The sequence below is a fragment of the Didymella exigua genome, assembly GCF_010094145.1.
Source record: "Didymella exigua CBS 183.55 unplaced genomic scaffold M421scaffold_15, whole genome shotgun sequence".
In the NCBI taxonomy this organism is placed as follows: Eukaryota; Fungi; Ascomycota; class Dothideomycetes; order Pleosporales; family Didymellaceae; genus Didymella; species Didymella exigua.
The window spans coordinates 651,273-670,066 of NW_022984789.1; the positions used below are offsets into that span (position 1 = coordinate 651,273).

At 53.1% G+C, this 18,794-nt stretch overlaps 6 protein-coding genes across 6 annotated transcripts; 3 read left to right on the forward strand and 3 right to left on the reverse strand.

Moving 5' to 3' along the window:
* Nucleotides 1–1,826: 1,826 nt before the first annotated feature.
* On the reverse strand, nucleotides 1,827–4,327 carry M421DRAFT_63974 (Zn(II)2Cys6 cluster transcripitional activator; the record flags this gene model as incomplete). Its single annotated transcript, XM_033596104.1, has 3 exons — nucleotides 1,827–3,222; nucleotides 3,272–3,874; nucleotides 3,921–4,327. The coding sequence occupies 3 exons, from the start codon at nucleotides 4,325–4,327 to the stop codon at nucleotides 1,827–1,829; spliced, it is 2,406 nt and encodes an 801-aa protein (XP_033448343.1).
* Nucleotides 4,328–5,469: 1,142 nt separating this feature from the next.
* On the forward strand, nucleotides 5,470–8,083 carry M421DRAFT_101442 (uncharacterized protein; the record flags this gene model as incomplete). The annotated part of the gene is made up of 4 exons (XM_033586644.1): nucleotides 5,470–5,580; nucleotides 5,670–6,165; nucleotides 6,214–6,976; nucleotides 7,024–8,083. 4 exons carry the CDS (start codon nucleotides 5,470–5,472, stop codon nucleotides 8,081–8,083), a joined length of 2,430 nt encoding a protein of 809 aa, XP_033448344.1.
* A 1,060-nt stretch (nucleotides 8,084–9,143) lies between these two features.
* M421DRAFT_5741 (uncharacterized protein) lies at nucleotides 9,144–10,154 on the forward strand (the record flags this gene model as incomplete). Its single annotated transcript, XM_033595496.1, has 1 exon — nucleotides 9,144–10,154. One exon carries the CDS (start codon nucleotides 9,144–9,146, stop codon nucleotides 10,152–10,154), a length of 1,011 nt encoding a protein of 336 aa, XP_033448345.1.
* A 349-nt stretch (nucleotides 10,155–10,503) lies between these two features.
* On the reverse strand, nucleotides 10,504–12,876 carry M421DRAFT_392803 (uncharacterized protein; the record flags this gene model as incomplete). Its single annotated transcript, XM_033590032.1, has 2 exons — nucleotides 10,504–11,684; nucleotides 11,814–12,876. The coding sequence occupies 2 exons, from the start codon at nucleotides 12,874–12,876 to the stop codon at nucleotides 10,663–10,665; spliced, it is 2,085 nt and encodes a 694-aa protein (XP_033448346.1). The 3' UTR covers nucleotides 10,504–10,662.
* A 1,869-nt stretch (nucleotides 12,877–14,745) lies between these two features.
* On the forward strand, nucleotides 14,746–16,398 carry M421DRAFT_92897 (uncharacterized protein; the record flags this gene model as incomplete). Its single annotated transcript, XM_033598072.1, has 1 exon — nucleotides 14,746–16,398. The coding sequence occupies one exon, from the start codon at nucleotides 14,746–14,748 to the stop codon at nucleotides 16,396–16,398; it is 1,653 nt and encodes a 550-aa protein (XP_033448347.1).
* Nucleotides 16,399–17,163: 765 nt separating this feature from the next.
* M421DRAFT_101443 (enolase C-terminal domain-like protein) lies at nucleotides 17,164–18,621 on the reverse strand (the record flags this gene model as incomplete). Its single annotated transcript, XM_033586645.1, has 3 exons — nucleotides 17,164–17,709; nucleotides 17,740–18,390; nucleotides 18,451–18,621. The coding sequence occupies 3 exons, from the start codon at nucleotides 18,619–18,621 to the stop codon at nucleotides 17,164–17,166; spliced, it is 1,368 nt and encodes a 455-aa protein (XP_033448348.1).
* Nucleotides 18,622–18,794: the final 173 nt, after the last annotated feature.

Consider the following 18,794-nt stretch of genomic DNA (forward strand, 5'->3'; position numbering starts at 1 on the left):
ATTTCCAGGCGGTGTACTGTACAGCTCTTTCCGCACTCCCTTGATAATCGATCCGGCTGTGAACATATGTCTGCGAAAGATCATCGACCTCGCCCCATCCGCGTAACCCCATGCGTGTGTGGCTGATGCTACTGTCCTGAAAGCACTGTTCGTAGCATGACCACACGATGGCCATTTGGCCTCCGAACGAGCAAGTGCAACGATAGTCTTGCAAATTTTCTGACAAAGGAAGAAGGGAAATCTGGACACAGGAACTACTATCCGCTGATAATCGAACTCAGAGCCAGTCCTCCAAGGCCTGCGAAATTCAAGAGGTATAACGCAAGCAGCAATACAACTAAATAATACCAACCGACCCAGATGAACAAGTACCCAGTTGTTGAACAGGACATGAATTGCAAGCTGTGTCAGACCGAGATTTTTCGTGTACACTGAAGCATATGCAAGCGTGTGCAGTGGGTGTTACATCTGACGTTGCTTTGAATCTCGAACGAAGATTAAAGTAAGGTTTCAGGATTTTGCGCATGACGGCCTGTTGAATGTTCCGATGGCGCGTGCGCATGTTACTCCGGTACTTCAGTGACGCGATTGCGGCTCTAGCAGCACTAGCTGTGTGATGGAGCTTCGAGGGTCCGGCAGGTGTTGTAAGAGCTTTGTCGTGCGAGTCGTGGCTCTCGTATCGAGTTAAAAGCGTCATTGCGGCTCGGTCTGATGAATGCGTGGTGATCATGTCAGTACCGGAGCTCATCCCGGTGGCCTATGAACGTCACGAGTGTTCTGGAAGGTGCGTGTAGACGTGTGGGGCGCAACTCTATAATGCGGACCCTCGGCGCTATCCCATTATCCCCTTTGTTGACTGCAAAACATATAGCGTATGCATGTGGGGCACTTCGTGGACTTAACGGAATAGGGAGATGGTGGCTGATTCATTCGCGGTGCGCGCCGTAGTGTTGGAATCACAGCCGCAACGCGCTGACTTGCTTGCCCAGTGTGGGTCTTCGGAAGCAGTTCGTACCTGATAAAAGTTTTTGTCAATGTAAGCTAATGACGGTGGGAATATTCGTCTCGTATGGTGATATCTTGGGTGATTTCGACGTCTGGGACTCTGGGTGCTTTTGGTGTCGGCGGGATCTGAATGGATCGGATCGTGGTGGATGACTGTTTTGGGGTGGTTTGAATTGTTGTTCTGAATTTTCCCACTGATCTCTAAGGTCCGCATGTCGATCCAGAGTCATAATTATTAGTACAATGAGTCGGAGTCGCCATATGATTCGAGAAGAGCCAATGGTCGATAGACGGAGAGCGTGAACGCTCGAATTGACTGCGTTTGGTAGAAGTCGAGAACATCCGCCGTACTGTAGCCATGCTGCAGACCTTCCCCCTCTTCGGATCATGCGAGGGCTCCTCAGTTGAAGCGGCACCGGACCCCGGAGCAGTACGAACTTTTGCTGCATCTTCCTCCACTTCCGAACTTCCGCGTTCTGATCCGCGTTCTGATCCGCGTTGCTGTGATTAAGATAAGCCTTTCGCCGCCTCCTAGCGCTGCGCTAACCATGTGCACGAAAAATCCTCCATCTCCACAGATCTAGACTTCGAGACCATTTCGACACTGCGGGGGCCGCCGGCGTTATTGACTCGACAGATGGATCGGAGAGAGATCGGCGGGCGGCATGGTGTTCCGCGAGTCGGTTGTGCGGCCTCGTACGATGATGACAAGTGCCTAACGCCCTCACGATAACGAAGTTTTGCTGTTGGGCGTCGCTTCATGACTCGTCTGCACGACCGCAAACGCCTTCGGTGAGCGTTGTAGACCCGTCGGAAGCTCTTCACCCCCAGGTTCCGCGACCGGTGTCCTGGCTCCACTGCACTGCGCCGCCATCATGAGTCGTGCTTTGCGTCCAACTGTTGTCGACCTGGCTTGGCGCCTGCTGATGCTGTGCCTGTGGCCAGTGCGTTCCGTCCTGCGGAGCTGCATGCGAGTGTGCAACACCGCTTTCTTGGCCCTGCCCCCCGCGCTGCTGCCGAGCTAGTACAGGGCCATAGACCACTGCCCTACGCTTTCCGTCGGTCGGTTGTGGCATTTCGGGAATCGGCTGTGGAGAAGGCGTTGCGTACATGTGCTGCTGGGGCTGAGGCTGGGGAGGGTTTTCGTAAGACATCGTCTGCTGGTAGGGACTCGTCGCCGTGTCGAACGGATTGCCTGTGTAGGATATAGATCCTGAGAAGGGGCTGCTCTGTTGCGGGAACAGAGACGGAGGTGTGGTTGGACCAGGATACATCATTCCAGGTGCGTGCGGCGAGACGGACGGCATGGGGACCCACTGAGGATGGTAACCCGTGGGAGGCATCTGGTGTGACGGAGATGTGTGTGGTGATGTTGATTTTCGTTGGTAGAGCTGCGCTGATAGCGTGGCGGACTCTCTCTGGAAGCGATCCCGCCAATGCGTAAAGCCGAAACGGAGACCGAAGTTGGACAAGATCTGAGTAAAGTCGTTGAGAGCGTTGATGGCGCGCACTGTTGGATCAAGGGAAGTAGTCTGGCCGTCAGACATCTGAGGCGTGGGAAACGGCGGCGGTCCAACTTGAGCAGCAGGCGCGAGTGGATCATCCGAAGCCATGAGTGAGCTTGTAGTTGCTGGTAGAGAAGGGGGTATTGGGTTGAGAATTACGTCCGGATTGCGTGAGAGCACATCAACAAGTTGTCTGCCAGTCATATACGCTCGCATAGCATCGTAGAAGGTGAGGGGTGTTTTCGTTGTCGACAACGTCTCGGTGAGAATAGCGAGCATGTTGATAGAGTAGGAGATGCAGTGCTCAAAGATGAGGCGTTGGGCGTACTCGTCGATGTGTGGCATGCGTGGACTTGGCGAAAGGATGTAGACGTAGCTGTAAAGCAACTCTAGCTCGAATCCAGCCTTGAAAGCTGGCAAAGTACTTTGCGAGATACTGTTGAACCAGTCTGTCATCTTGGCGTACTGCTTCCAGATGTATGAATATGCCTCCGGCCAAGGCTTACGTCCGGACTGGAAGAGGTCCATGTACCACTCAGACTGGATCTCACGCATCCTGAACAGATCGAGTGCTGAGTCGAAATTTTGCAGGAAGACAACCGACCGAGGTGAGCTGTATCTAGGTGACGTAGCGTTGTTGTGGAAGGGGAATGCAACGTGAGTAGCCTCATCCGAGAATGAGAAGGACCTGGTCTGGACAAGGGAAGTCGACCTGCAGCTTCGTCAATTCTAGAATTCAAGAGACTCAAGGCGCCACATACCGGTCAATAGCGTAGACACACCAATAGACTCGCCGTCTCACCTCAAGCTTGCCTTTCGTTACCACAACATCCTTAGAAGGATCTTGATGAATACCCAGATCGACCATCGCTCTTGAAGCCGCACCGATGAGGGTCCAACTGTCGAAATGGTGCGGATCCATGGCAGCATAGATGGTGAACAAGACCAGAGCTTGAATGCTTGTGACATAGCCAGGATGAAGGACATCCTCGGCGTTTTCGAGAGCAGCATTGACGTGACCAACTGCGTCCGAGTAATGGGTGTCACCCCGCTGCTCGGATTGGGAGATGCAGGCGATTGCCAGAACCATGCGTACGACCCAGCGGTCCCAAGGCGTTGCGACATCACCCTGTTGATAGATGGCACCTACCGAGGCATACAATGCCGCTTCTTCAAATACCGGGATCAAGGTGAAAATATTGTTCAAGAAGTGCTGGATCAGTGGTTTTGCAGCAAACTTCGCAGGTAAGGCTTTGTGTAGCCCTGTTGGTAGAGCTTCCTTGGCAGCTGCTGACAAGATCAGTCGTGCATACGACATCTCGGTGGTGAAGCCATAAAAGCCTCTTGCCGTTGCATTGACAGCGCTGTGGGGTTAGCAAAAGCTCCAAAGGCCGAGGATGGCTCACTTACAGAAGACCGAAATCTGAGACCAGCTCGTCAATCTGCGATGCTTCCTTCCGCCGCGCTGCACGCTTGCTGATAGGTCTTGGGGTTTTTAGAGCGTCGACCGAAGTCCTGCGAGGTGTCGAAGCTTCAGAGGAATCCAACATGACGACCGTGGATGATTTCCTCCTATTTCTTGACTCTGAGATCTTCTTCTCGAGTCTCTCGACACGTGCTTCGAGTGTGGCGACATAGCTCCGCTCCTTTCCTCGTGCAAATTGATCGTTTGTGCTTGAGCATTCTGAAGCACGATTCGACTTCTCACATGCTGTGCAGGCTGGCAGCTTGCCATCACATTTGACCTTGGCTGCTCGACATCGCGAACAAGCGGCAACAGGCCGGCTGACTCTGAGAAGTGGCGTCTCCAGAACCATCAGATCGTTGCCCTCTATAGTCGGGTTAGCTTGGCTCGACATGATCATGATGGTGAGTGATTCCCCAACAAGCACGTGGAATGTGGACTCTGGACAAGGCGCCTTCTATACGTGGAAAAGGGTCCCAGGGATGTTGCACAAGATTAGACCAGCAGCAGAATGCGAGGGGCATCAGCTGTCCAACGCTTCGGCCCATGGCTGCAATACACGAGATGCACTTACCTGCTTGGTGCTGCAATCGGTTCCTGAAGGAATAGCGTGGGAGGCTGCAAGACAGGTCTGCAGATGCACGCAAGGGCTGGACGCCTTTTCTTCAGCTGCGCTGGCCGCCGCGCGGTGGGCCGTTTGGGTGGTGTTGAGCGACGCAACGGGTGGCGTTTTCAGGGTCGGCGTATCGGTGTTCGAGTGTGCGCTTGGAGATAGCACTGGCCCGTGGAAGCTCTGGACCCTTGTTGTGTGTTCAAGGTGGTATAGCCCAGCCGACGCTGCAGTTTTCAAAGTCCCGTTGAGATTAAGAAGCGCGGCCGTGCTAAGTGCAGACAGGCGCCCGTGATGCGTGACGGTCCGCTGACTGGCGAGCGACAGGAGTGGAAGCCGGGGTGCCTCTTCGCCGGGAGGGCTTCTGTAGTTCGGTGCCGGGTCGAGGCCCAAACATGGGCTGCGCCTATCACGGCCTCTGCCCGCCCTCGGCTACGAGCGAGGAACCAAACCTAGCTGTCAGTGCTGCACAGTCTCGACCTGTCATCACCAAGGGTACGCCCGCGCCAGTAGCGGTTCTGTCCAGTTCCGCGCTCTTCATCGGTGCATTTGGTTGGCGCAGCAGTGCATTGGGTACTGGCCCGTGTTTTTCTTTCTTGTGAAGCCGGCCAGGGACGCGCAGTTCTTGGACATTGAAACATCTATCCGCGCTGGGATTACTCTGTTCGGACGGCCGCTACATTTGCCTGGGACGTGCCGCAGGCTCGGTGCACTCTTTGTGAGCTGTCGCAGGTCTCGACTCCTGCCATCGCTACTGTCTGCGCCTTGCCTGCTACCTATTCCTCTTGTTATGGACGTACATGCCGGTCTCCCTACCCCAGGAGCCGAGCCTTATAGACAACCAGTAGCACGTCACCCCTCACACCTGAGGTGACCGCCGAAACATGGAGGCCGCAAACGAGGCGAAAGTGAAGACTGAAGACGCCGACGGCGCAAATGGAGTGCAGAGTGGCAGGATTGCGCACACGTTGACTGCCTGCTGTCGATGCAGAACGGTGAGGAGGCCCTCGTTCTCGTGTACAGCGTGGCTTCTGCGTTTGCTGGGTGGTTTGACGGACTGCAACTGACATGTGACCCATTGCAGCGCAAGACACGATGCGACCCCGGACTCCCTCGATGCGGTCCTTGCGAGCGCACAAACTCGCACTGCGAATATTACGACCCTACGAAAGGCAGGAAGATCCCGCGCAACTACGTCGTGCACCTGCAGCACAAGGTGCGTGAGCTTGAGAAGCAGCTGGCCGCCCTCGAGGGGGACGATGTTGAGCCTGACGCCGAGGACGTCATGCGCGGGGCAGCAGCGGTGCGAGTGCAGGACACGGACGAGTCCAAGTTCCTGGGGCCGTCGAGCGGCATCACCATCACGCGCCTGGTGATGCAGCTGGCAAAGCAGTTCACCGAGTCAAAGACAATATCTGAGATTGTGCCCCACGCACGACAACAGTCGATCAAGGCTACGTTTGAGCAGGAAGACGAACGACCGACGTCCAAGGTGTACCCCCTGGTCAGCGACGTTGCGGCTGAAGAACTACCGAATCGAGATCTCACCAATCTACTAGTCGAGCTGTTCTACTGCAAAGGCACGTATGACCTGAAATCAGCCCTGCAGTCTGCTAACAGCTTCCTAGTGCACCCCATGTATCCCATCTTCCACGAGCCAACGTTCACCCAGGACGTCGAAGAGGTGTACAATGGCTCTACAGACCCCTATCAGAACTATTGTCTGCGCATGGTCATCGCCATTAGCCTGCAAAAGATGGACACCCAGTACGCTGGTCTCGCTGACAGCTACTATCTCTCCGCCCTGACGTACTTCGAAGCTGCGATTAAGCCAATGAACTTGAAGACCCTGCAATGCTTCGGTCTCGTAGCCGGATATTCGCTCCTGACACCCACGAGAACGGCAGTCTACTACATCATCGGTCTTGGAATGCGCCTTTGTCAAGCTCTAGGACTGCATGAGGAGAAGACAATCACGCGAGGACCCGGGGGACAGCCCGCGGACCCGCTCGAGGTTGATATGCGCCGGCGATTATTCTGGAGTCTGCTCACTATGGACTACGGCCTCTCGCACAGTCTAGGAAGACCAGCTCACTATGCCGCGAGACGTCAACATATCGATGTCAACTTCTCTGAGCTCGTTGACGATGTCTACATCACTAAAGAAGGTATCAAGCCTGCGCCGCAAGCCTCACTCAAGAAGTGGATCGGTATTCACTTCTACAAGATGCGTTTGTTGCAACTGGAGATTCGCAAGAAGCTATATCAAAGGAAGACAGCTGAGCCGCAAGACGACCAGCATCCCTGGTTCGCGGAGATACAAAGCAAGATCGAGGCGTGGCGAGACACAAGTCCGGAGATGGATGGCGGCTCTGGCTTGAACAAAGTCTGGTATGTACGCAGTTCCTCTCTGAGGGGCATTCACTGAACACTTATAGGTTCATTGGTCGATACAACATTATGATCGTGTTCATCTTCCGCCCCTCACCACAGGTCCCGAGACCCTCACTACAAGCTGCGATCCGCTGCTTCGATGCATGCCAGTACAACATCTACATGCACAAAAGGCAAATCGACATGAAGACCGTTGACGTCACGTGGATTTTCGTACAATCGATCTTCATGTGCATCAACACCATGCTTTGGACTTTATCCTACCAGGAAGTCCGTCGCCTGCACAGCAGGGAGGAAGTCGAGGGACATCTCAGCGTTGCAATGGAATCTATTCTACTCGCATCTGATAGATGGCCTGGTGTTGCCTCAGCCAGAGACCTTTATCATAACTTGATCGGTGCCTGCATGGAAATCTATAACAAAGATGGAGACGTGCCCATTACAGCCAACTCGCCATCAGACTGCGCTTCAGTCGTGTCAGGCAGTATCGTGGATGGCATCAACAGATCTCGGACGACGAGTCCTGCGACAGCATCCACCGCATCGGTGAGCACGCCTAAGGATAGCGTACAACCGCCGTTCGGCTATTTACCAACCCAGGGACAGCACTTCTTCGGCCACGAACACGTGCGAGCCAATTCTTCGATGATCACGAGTTCGCCCTCGAGCCAGGCCTCATCGTTGCAGCTACCTAAGCAGCCCCAGCAGCACTACGACCCAAGTCCGAAGACGTCGGTTGATGCGAACGTACCTACATTTGCTTACCCGCCCACGACGCAGTTCACCGCGCTTCCAACAACGTTTGCCGAGCTGCCACAGTGGACCCCCACTTTCGCAATGCCTCAGCAAGATCATTTCAACACAGCGACAATGCCTCTCACATCGCCGCACTACAACGAATACTACGCTGCGAACCAAGGCTATGAGATGGCCGACTACCTCAATCCAGGCTGGAGTCAGGATGCCAGAGCCAATGGTCTCAACCAGCAGCAACAGATGCAGCTCATGCATGACTTCGAGATGAATGAAACCAGCAAGATCGAGGAGATGATCCACCAGAGCCATCAGCTGTTCATACCGCCGCAACTGCAAACCTACTCCTGAAAACATTTCTACCCTGGTCATAGTTTTACCCACGTTCCGCGGAGGGTGATGGATGAATGCAACACTGACGGGTGACTTCAGCGACGAAGCCACTGCTCACCTCCAACCAACCCGGATTCCACGGAGCAAGCTGCTTTCCGAAGGCTTGCTCGTCAGCCACCCGCGCAATGCCGATCAATACCCGGTTAGCTATAAGGCTCCCGCTACCGAGCGGGGCGATCTCCGTGCGGGGGTCCACCCACCTTCGGTCAGGAATTACTGAATTGAGCTCCACATGACTCGAGACGGTACGATTCGCTGTTCCTGGTAAGGCTGGTCCACCCAAGACTCAAGTCTGGCCGTACAACTTCATCCCTCGTACGGACGGGAATATGGCGTTGACGCGTGTGCCAGCCTCGAACGAGCCGTCACATCATAGTGATATATCCGGGCAAATAGTAGTTGGATATGTGCGCCTGCATCAAGAGACAGGCTTGGTAGTGGAGGGATTGTCTTAGATGCAGGTGCACACAGCAGGTCTGAAGAAGACACTGTCAATACGTATTGACAACCATACTTACCAACACACCACTTACGCTCGGTCGCTGCTTTCACCTTTGTTTACATTCCTTCCTGTGGTCATGCCTTCCCAGCATCACATATTCCCGCACCTTCACTTCTATGTGCCATCACTGCGATGCATAGCGAAGAACCTTGCTACACATCTGGCGCCACCCTGTACATGCAGTCCAAGAAACAATTGAACATCACTGGTAGTCGGTGGTGCTTTTCGTGGTCTCGTCGTCCTCCGGCCAGGGACACATACGTTTTATACAGCCACACGGATTGTGAAAGCAAGATGGCCTGTATGGAACACCACAATAATAAGCTCGCACATTACGCGAGCAGCAAGTTCGCACAAAGCATGGCCCGCAGTCCCGAGGAGTGAAAGCGTAAGCAACCATTGCAAGCACGCAGCAAGCACCTCAGTCCGCCACACTTTGCAAAATATCACGGCAGGGCTGTACCCACACTCACTCCCAACCTCGACCAGCAATCGCCACACTTCACCAACGCCACCATGGAGCGCAACAGTCTCGCACCCGACTTTCTACAAGATGATCACCCTGCACGTCTACCATCAACCGTGCCTCCAGCCGGCTCACTCGATGTCGCTGCACCAGCTTCGACACCGCCGCGGTACACGCCACTTCGTCTTGTATGCTCAGATCCTTCCGCGCCGCCTCTTCTCCCCTGCTCACAAACCGCAACACTCTCGTCCACCAACTCTGAGCCAGGCGCCTCTCCCCCACCGCGCGCCCCAACAATAATCTACCCCCTCCTCCCCTCCCTGTCCGACCGGGAACTCCCTTACTTCTACAGGGGCGCGCAAATCGGGCTCGAAAATATCCTGGACGATTATCTGGGGAATCCGAATATGAGTCTTCTCGAAGTGCTGGCGGATTTGGAGGACAAGAGGCCGCTTGTTGGACTGGTCAGAGAGGATTGGGAGAGGAGGTGTATTGTTGAGGGGGCGAAATGGATTAGAGAAAGTGTGGGTAGGTGGTGGGTGGAGTTTGTTGGGGAGGGGAGCCAGGGAGATGTTGAGGAAGAAGAGGGCGAGGATGGGGACGAGGTGGTCGACAAAGGGATCGACGACGCGCTGGATGATACGGTGGATGGGGTGCTGGCTGGAGAGGAGATCGAAGAGGTCCATCGTATGGATGTGGACGAAGATGATCATGTTGCACATGTGAGAGGGGAGTCTGGGGTGAAATCAGACAGTCGTGGGTTCATTGGGCATGAAACAGATCCTCGCACCGGGCATGGGCTTGATGGTGAAGCAGAAGAGGCGCCGGAAGAGGCAGATGAGACAGACAGCGGCAGAGAAGATGGGGCACCACGCGCGGACGGTCTGGACGTGCTGAACGCAGACATCGATGAGCTTGACGCTTCGGCTGCTGGAGTTGAAGACCTGAGCAGTAGCGAGGAGGATCGGAACGAGAAGGAAGTGCGTGTTGTCATTTGCATACTAAGGCTGCTAGGGCGGTGGATCGATCTGCAGGTTGAACATGTATCTAAGAGTGACTGATCTTGGGTTGTGCAGGCGAATTTGACATCCTACACTCTGTCCTTCTAATGTATACTTTGAAACATACCTGTGCTCGACATGCACTTTTCCGTTGTTCGAAAACATCTAAGCTTTCAATAAATGCTCTGACACAGCTTGATACATGTATCATTTCGATTTTTAGCTCATCTCTTACCCCAGTCTGTATCTCGTGTGCAGCCCACGAAACATTACCAGCCCATGGGAGCTTACCCTGTGGGATCGCGCTAAGATCCGATTCGGACTCACTCGCTCCACGCGTCGCGTCTGCCACACGCCATCTTCAGCATCACATCAGACATCACAAACACCTTCGACATCCAGCCCAAGCTACTCCTGGGGCAGGTCTCACCCGACACAAGACTCCTCTGACATTATTGTCTGACCAAAGTCCCTTCTCCCAACTTCTATGCATCATCTGCCATGAAGTCACCCGTTTCCCATCTGCTGAACAACACTAACATCTGCTTCATGCTTACCCTCACCAGTATCAAGGCCCGTTGGGACGCGCATCCTTTCTCGGGAACATATGACTGTTGTATGTCTCGAGCCTAGGCGGGCTTGCGACACGCGATGGCGCCTTTGCACGAGCACGAAGATCTTCAATCGAGCTTTCTGGCGTCAGGTCGCCGAGGGCAGCGCGAATATTCTCCTTCGAAACGATGCGTAGCATCTCAAATTCGGTCCTGTTGTCGCGCAAAGCAGGGTGGGTCAAGCCTTGAGGATCGGGACTGTGTTCACGCACAAGCTGCTCAGACCTGAGACCGCGCTTTGCTGCCCTGCGCTCAGGACTCTTTGCGGGGATGGGTGGTGCGATCTCGGACGAAAGCTCCACGCGACGCCCCCATGGTTTGTTGTTGCTCGGCCACGCTGTTGGGTTACTATCTTCAGGGGGCCAGGGGGCAGTTGAAGCCTTTGGCACGACGTCGTTGCGATAGGTGTTATCGGATGCAACGCGCAGCTCATGCTGGTTCACGTATGGAGGAGGGAGTTTGATGGGAGCAGGCAGGCGACTGCGTGGCTTGGGTGGAACCGCATCGCTGCTGACAGACAGGCTGCCTGCGCTGGCTTGTCGAGCATGCAGGTTTGTCAAGCTGATCTCTTCCTGGTAGCCGTTACCCTCGTAGCTGGGATGCCGAGCCTCTGAGACCGACTTCTTTACTTCCAGCAATGGCTGCGGGCTCGATGCCTTGGTTTCTGAGCGGACTTTGTTGAGCGGACGTGGAATGGCACTCGGGGCTCCCATTGGCGACCAGACAGGGTCCTCGGTTTCTACGCTCAATCGCTGTGATCCTTCGACTGCGTTGTCAGGTGTGCCATGGCCGTACGGGCTCGAGTGGTGGATGGTCGTGTACGAGCTCTGTTCGGAGAACCGTTGCTCCGGCAGCCTCGGGCGCGGTAGACGAGTCGCAGGCAGAGGCCATGCTTCGCTGCTATCAGCGTCGTTCTCATCATCCTCGGGGATCTCGATCTGTCGAGTTACGCCATGCAGAGGGCTCTTTGGTTCCTGTGCTCACTGTGATCAGCTATTGCTTCAGGCGAGGGCATTGTGCCGACTTACTTCATTCGTGATCTTAGGAACATACGAGTACTTGCCATACGGGATCAGGGGTATCTTGGGCGTGCTCGGTGTCTTTGGACGAGTGGGCGAAAGAGGCGACTGCGGCTCGGTCCTGCCCATGCGGTTGCTGCCAATGTTCATGGAGAGGGAGCGGCGGAAACCGTCTGCGTATTGCTTAATCGGGCTCGTACTTCCCTTCTTCTTCAAAGTCGACTTCATTGGCGACCTGCCAGCAGAGACCTGTTGGGACCCTTGCACAACCTCAGGTTGGTATTTTGGTACATACTGCACTACCTCCGGCCTCACGATTGTCTTTCGGTGTGCAGCGCGCTCTCGCTGAAGCTCAAGCCAGTCGTCCATCTTATGCTTGAATCTCGGACGCTCGACCAAGCCACCGTACTGTGGGTACACATCGCGCAACTCCCTCTCGGTCTCGTCGCAGCTCTTCTTCGTTAGCACAGTCTGGCTTGCGCCGCGGAGGTGCGTTTGCCTGGAAATAATTCGAAACGGTGTTGGCGAGTTCATGACCCCAGCAGGCATACTGACGTTGCCTTCAGGAAATGCAAGACGACTAGGGCATCTGTCTTCGATGAACAGCGCGAGGCGCCCGTAGTGTCTACGACCCTTCACGCTGTAGCTTGCGCGTACCGCGTTGATGATCGGTACAAACACTTCCACCCACGCCGTGCAAACGTTGCGCAGCTCGAAGTACCGGAAGCCGAACGGGCTGTACACCTTGCCCACACAGAACGTTTGTAGCAGCCAAGCGTACAGGTGCTTTTCGTGTTCTGCATGGCTCCACTCGCTCTTGTCGATTTCGAAGTGCGCACCAGGCTTTGCGATACGCGGATCATGGCGGCACAAGCTCTCGTCGAACTGGGTATAGAACCAGAGGATGTCGAGCCGTGAGATGAGGGTTGGCTCGCTGGCACGAGAGTCATTGACGAGCAAGCAAGAGTCGCGAAACACCGCCCAGGGTACGAGAAAGGCGGTAGTTGCGAGAAAGCGCTCTTCGAGCTTCGTGAGTGAGGTGAGATTGAGCAGTGAGAGAGCGCGCTTGAGTTCGTTTGGAATCCTGTCCTTCTCTGGGCGAGAGAACTTGTCGCGCAGATTCACGATACTCGAGACGGTCGTGTGCGGCATGGTGGATCCAAGTTGAGAAATGATCTGGTGAGTTCATGCGTAAGAGTTGACTGGCAGCTTATTTTCGGTCCTTTCTTGGCGGCGTCGAAGTGAAAGCGGCATTTCAATTATGGCTATCGGCCTGGAGACCACAGTGGACTGATACGTACGCCAGCTGGGACTGCTTTCTACACTCTGTGGTCGTTCTCTCATAATGATGCTGCGAAACAGTGGTGAAAAAAACTGCTCTCACTTAACTTGATGCTTCACTTTCACTCTCGCTCCCATCTAGATATGGGTAGCTGGTCCTTCATATCGGAGTTACAAGCTGACATAACCGCAGCTTCAGCTAAACGGACAAAGCTTGAGGACGCAGTAAGTTTGATCCTAATTCAAGTTATTTTAAAAATGGTCCTAATGTGTGAAGTTCTCCGTGATGCGATGACGACAGAATGAACAGATGGCAGATCTAGCTACTGCCGAGGACGAACTTGATGCTCTAAAGGAAAGTATGCGACCACAAGTTGAGCTTGAGTCCGCAATTGCCGAGCCGGCCAAGAAGATTGTGAGGCTAGAGAGTAGACTACACGCCCAAAGGACTGCTTGCAATGCCACTCGTGATCAGTACTTAATCCAGGTTCTCGAAAGCTAAGGGCTTGGAACTTCCATAGAGGCGCTGAGAATGCAGGTCGGAAAAGAAAAAGAGATCGCAGCGAAGTAGAAAGCGCTAAGGCTCGAAGCTAAGAAGAAGCTGAAGGAGTACGTTGATGTTGCGGTGCAAGTCGGTCCTATAGCCTTGATCGTCACCTCTGTTGACTACCTTGGACTAGCATGTCTCAGGACATGTATATATGGTCGCCTCCTGGCTAGCAAGCAACTTAGCGCAGTTTTCTATCGACTATACAGCGGCTGCGTCTGCTGCAACAGTTGATACTCAGACGAAATTGGCAGCACGATTTGCCTGAGACCGAGACCGAGATACAGTCAGGTTGCTGAAGAGCACAGGGCGGAAGAGGGAAAGTTAATTCGGTTGAGACTGCACTGAGTAGGTACCGGTGAATGAACCTTGTGAACGTACGATGCTCACGAATGGATCTGGAGTGATGTCTAAAGCGAAGGCCAGGGACCTCTCTTCACCACTCAGGATCAGATGAGTTCAATATCACGAATATTTCCTTTTCGGCGTTCTTAATAGCCCCTGTGACGTGATGTGCCATACGATAACTGCAGTCTGAATTTAAAATATTATTGACCCTGCCCCAGTAAGGACCTCCGCTCGTACGGTCTAATGCTACATACGCCAATGCAAACACGAGTCACACCTCGAACACAGCACTGACCGTCAGCACGACGATAATCGAGGGGTGCACAACAAACATGATATTGTAAGTGCTTCGAGCAAGCTTATGGTGTGCAGTGTGCAGTATGCAGTATGCCGTGTGCAGTATGCAGTATGCAGTAAACTGGCTCAAGGGCCTACATAGGGACATGAAGAGAGGAGCTTTGGTGGATCCCCACACGTCATGAAAGTACGAAATAGTCCTGTCGCATGGCCATAGTGAGCATTGTTACTAGTCCCAATGACCTTGACAGACAACTTGTCACTGAGTGCTTCCATACGCTCCATGATACCCTCAACACCTTACGTCACTGAGGGCTGTAAAAAATTTCTGCCTCAGTGGGGTGGGGAACCTGACCAAGTCTGGGGTTACGAACCATGGAAAGTAACAGGCAGGTCAGGGTCGAAGTGCGCATTGAAGAATCCCTTCAAATCCACGACCAAATCAATTCAATATCAGCACGCAGCCAGTACTTCAACCAAGTCGAGATATCCGTCGACACACTGCCTCAACGACAACGAACGTGGTGACAAGTGGCTTGACCATAGAGATGGGTGATACATCGAAAGCAAACGTGGAGTTGTTCTCCGCCGACTCAACCGTGCAGGCTCGTTTGCTCGAGCAAGGTGGGAACGCAGCCAGCGCACAATTACAAGCATGGGCACCTGCTCCCACTGCATTCGATACGAATGGAGCCAACACCATGGATATCGCGGAAAACGAAACCCCAACACGACCCGTTACGTTGTCACAAATTATTGCCGAGGACTCAGACTCACAAGCCTTCGATCATGGTGTGAATTCGAAAGCCAAAACGCCTTCGAGGCGACCAGTAGAGCGTGTGCGAGGACAATCGATATGTTCTGTGTGCGACACCGACTTGACGGGAATCGATCGCTGGCGACGCCTGAATCATTTCAATCGCTGTTGGTCAAGGTTCTGTAACGCCAACGTCAGCAAGAAGACCGAAGTGAATCGTCCTGCTGAATCAGATGCACATACTAGCATCTGTCTCCTCTGCAAAAAGGACTTGAACAACCTGGCCACTATGGACGCATTTGAGCATCGGGTTCTCTGTTTCCGAAATCAAAAGTCGATTCCTACCACTTGCCCGAAATGCAGTATTTCTTTCTTCGCCAACTGCGTATCACGGAGTCTTGTAAAGATCGCGGAGCACCTCTACGACTGCTCCGTTCGCCCTGAAGACGAAACCTTCAATGTAGCGCAAGACACTTGGCTCAAGCGAAACGATGAACGCAAGAACACAATGAATTGCCCATTCTGCTCAAAATCCTTACGCGATCTGGACGCCATAGATGCTCTGTACCACCGGAAGATTTGCCTCGAACGCACAAGACCTGCTTATTGTCCTATCTGTTTCGAGAGATTGCCATGTTTTTCACCGCGCTCTTCGCTGGAAGACCATCTTTGGCATGTGAGGAACTGTCAACATGAGGACTCGTTATCAGTCGCCGACAGATTCAATCAGGATAAGCTGGCACTTTGTGCATCAGGTCGCGTCCGGTTGATATACAGCCTGTTCGGCCTGCACATTCTACATAAGTATACGACAGGTCCACGCAAGGGCTGGGGGCACAAGCAGCACTCACACTCCTATTGCAACAAGAGAAAAGCAGGAAAAAAAATCGACTTGGGTCTGTACTTGACGCCAAACAGCAATCTGAGGACTTTCGTTACGTATGCCGGAGACGATGGCATCATGCTCGTAGAGAAAGTACCAAGTATTAGGGCAGTGTGGAACAAACTCGCGATCTTTCGCAGATCGGCGTACTGCGTCTATGGGACGCCAAAGCACGGGAGAATTTTCATGGGTTTCAGGAGCGAGATCGAGAAGTATGGTGTTGTGCACAATTGGCATGAAGAGATGGAAATGGAAAGTGCATCGACAACGTCAGCATCATCTTCGAGTGCAACGAGTCGAACAGTTGTGACGCTGTCCTGTGAAGGTAGGAGGCTCTGCGCAGTGGAGACGGCAAGGCGGACAGGGATCCGAGTACCTCCAGGCTTTGATTCGGGTGCTGGTGAGTCTGGAAAAAAGCTGTCAGGTGAGCTGAATAGCGATAGTGGACTTGCAACTTGCGAGGGTCACGCTGAAGGTGATATTGAAAAGCCGTCCTGTTCTACTGATGAACCTCAAGATCACCACAAAAGTGTAGAAAATGTGGACCAGAATTCGGTGTAGACAAAACGTTGCGACAAATAAGAAAACAGCATTGGGGGCGATTTCTGCACAGTGAATCTGTGAGCACGGTACCCACAGGGCTGGTTTGTGTGACAATGCCGAGTATCAACTTCTCTCATTTTGGGCACCAGCTAATCCGTAACAACGGTAGGCGGTATGCCAACTGAGTTATCTTGATGTATTTGTCGGACAGGGACCTCACAATCCAGGCGTCCTCCACTTGGAGCTTGAGATAGGGCCCTCTCTTTTCGTTCACCTGAAGGACATTCTTTACAATCTTTAATTAGTGGCGCTCTACATCCGTTCCTTACTGTTAAGCTAATATTTATACACAGATCATCAATATGAAGTTCGATACCACGGCCCAGATCGTGCTATCGAGCGTGCTCTGCGTTTCTGTGGGCGACGCATTTCGCCTTCCCAGAGCCGCTATCATCGAGAAATTTCCAAGCGGGAAGCGGTCGACCTTCCTCATCAAGAATCGAACCTACAAGATCTGTCCAGGTACAGGGGTGTCCTTTCTGTAGCAAGAACCCTTAGGTTGTGTTGTAAAGAGCCAGAGATCTCGTTGCCAAGCATCAAATATTCATCTATGACTCTGGAAGTTTTATGGATACACTCTTCGTTCTTTAGATAATCTATGAATGCATCCTCATGGTCTTAAATATCATGTTATCGCCGATTCAACGCACATAGGCCGAAATCTGAGCTTGTCAAATAGTGATCATTCTACCAAAGCTTAACATAGGGCGCACGAGACCCGGCTCATACTTGAGGGAAATTTATTGCTTGCCTGTCCAGGACCTTCCGTGCCTCGTCACTGACCCACCAACCCTTCTTGTCTAGCGATGGGTACGTGTACTTATCCATACTTTCCGCTACCATCTCGACGCTGTATCCAGATTCTCTCGGACTGATCAAGTACCCGTCTTTAGTCATGCTAGGGTGTCGGAAATGCTCATGAAGGTGGTCTACATACTCCAAAAGGCTGACTTTTCCGCTGACACATACATAGTCAATTAGACTGAGATGCTGCGTGAGCTCCGGTAGTCCAACGCCACCTGAATGAGGCACAACCTGGACGCCAAATTTTGCAGCCATCAGTAGCACAGCCAACACCTCATTCAGGCCTCCCATGCGACATGCATCGACCTGGCAGATATCAATGGCTTCAGCTTGGAGCAGCTGTTTGAATACGACACGATTTTGGCACATCTCTCCTGTTGCAACGCCTATTCCAAGGCCCTTCAAATTGCGTTGTATGGTTGCATGTCCAAGAATATCGTCTGGACTCGTTGGCTCCTCGATGAACTATGGCTTAAACTCAGCGAGCTCAGTTACGTATGATATCGCCTGTGGGACCGACCAGACTTGGTTTGCATCGATCATGAATTTCGCTGTGTCGTAGCCAATAATCTCTCTCGCGAGTCTGAGTCGCTTGCGGTCTTCTTGCAGGTCGCGACCTACTTTGAACTTGAAATGCTTAACCCCAGCCCGTCGATTTTCATCCAACAGCTGGCACATCTTCTCGTCCGAGTAGCCGAGCCAGCCAGCACTAGTTGTGTATATCGGCACGGCTCGATCATCGTAGGCATCCCGGATCCTCTGTTCCTTCTCCTGCCCGCTAACTTGCGTCAGCAATCTGATCGCTTCTTCTGGTGTGATGGCATCTTCGATGTAGTCGAAGGGTACGCATCGCACAAATTCCTCGGGGCTCAGGTCTGCGACCAGTTTCCAGACGGGCTTGTTCGCACATTTTGCCCATAGATCCCAGATTGCGTTGATGACTGCGCCGAACGCAAGATGGGTGACGCCTTTCTCAGGACCAACCCATCGAACTTGACAGTCACGTGTCAAGGCTTTCCAAGTAGCCGCAAAGTTTTTGACCAAGGAACTCAGGTTGTGGCCAACGAGTGCGGACGCAAAGTACGGTATGGCTTGTACAACCAGGCCGTTGCCTCTGCCAATCGTGAACGTCATACCATGCCCGGCCTATTCAGTATGCGTTAGCTTTTATTCTGTAGTATCTAAGCTCGCAGAACTGCAACCTACATGGCCGCTACTTGTTTCGAGTACGCAGAACGCAGCGCTGTAATCGCCAACATCATTCATGGCGTCAGAGCCGGTTTGATCGAGCGACGTTGGAAAGCGTACATCTCGAGTCTTGAAGCCGGTAATCACAGGGTCAATCTGCTGCTGATTCGAATCAGAATCAACGAACATTTTGACTAGATGATGAGCTCGAGTGCTGTCGTCCGCTTCCAACGGAGGCTATGCCTCCTCTTATGGGGCATGTGAACCTCATCTCAACAACTCAAAAATTGACTTAGACTCAGACTATCAGTACCCAACATTTTCCAGAACCGACCACTAAGAATAAACAGTCAAGTCTTGAG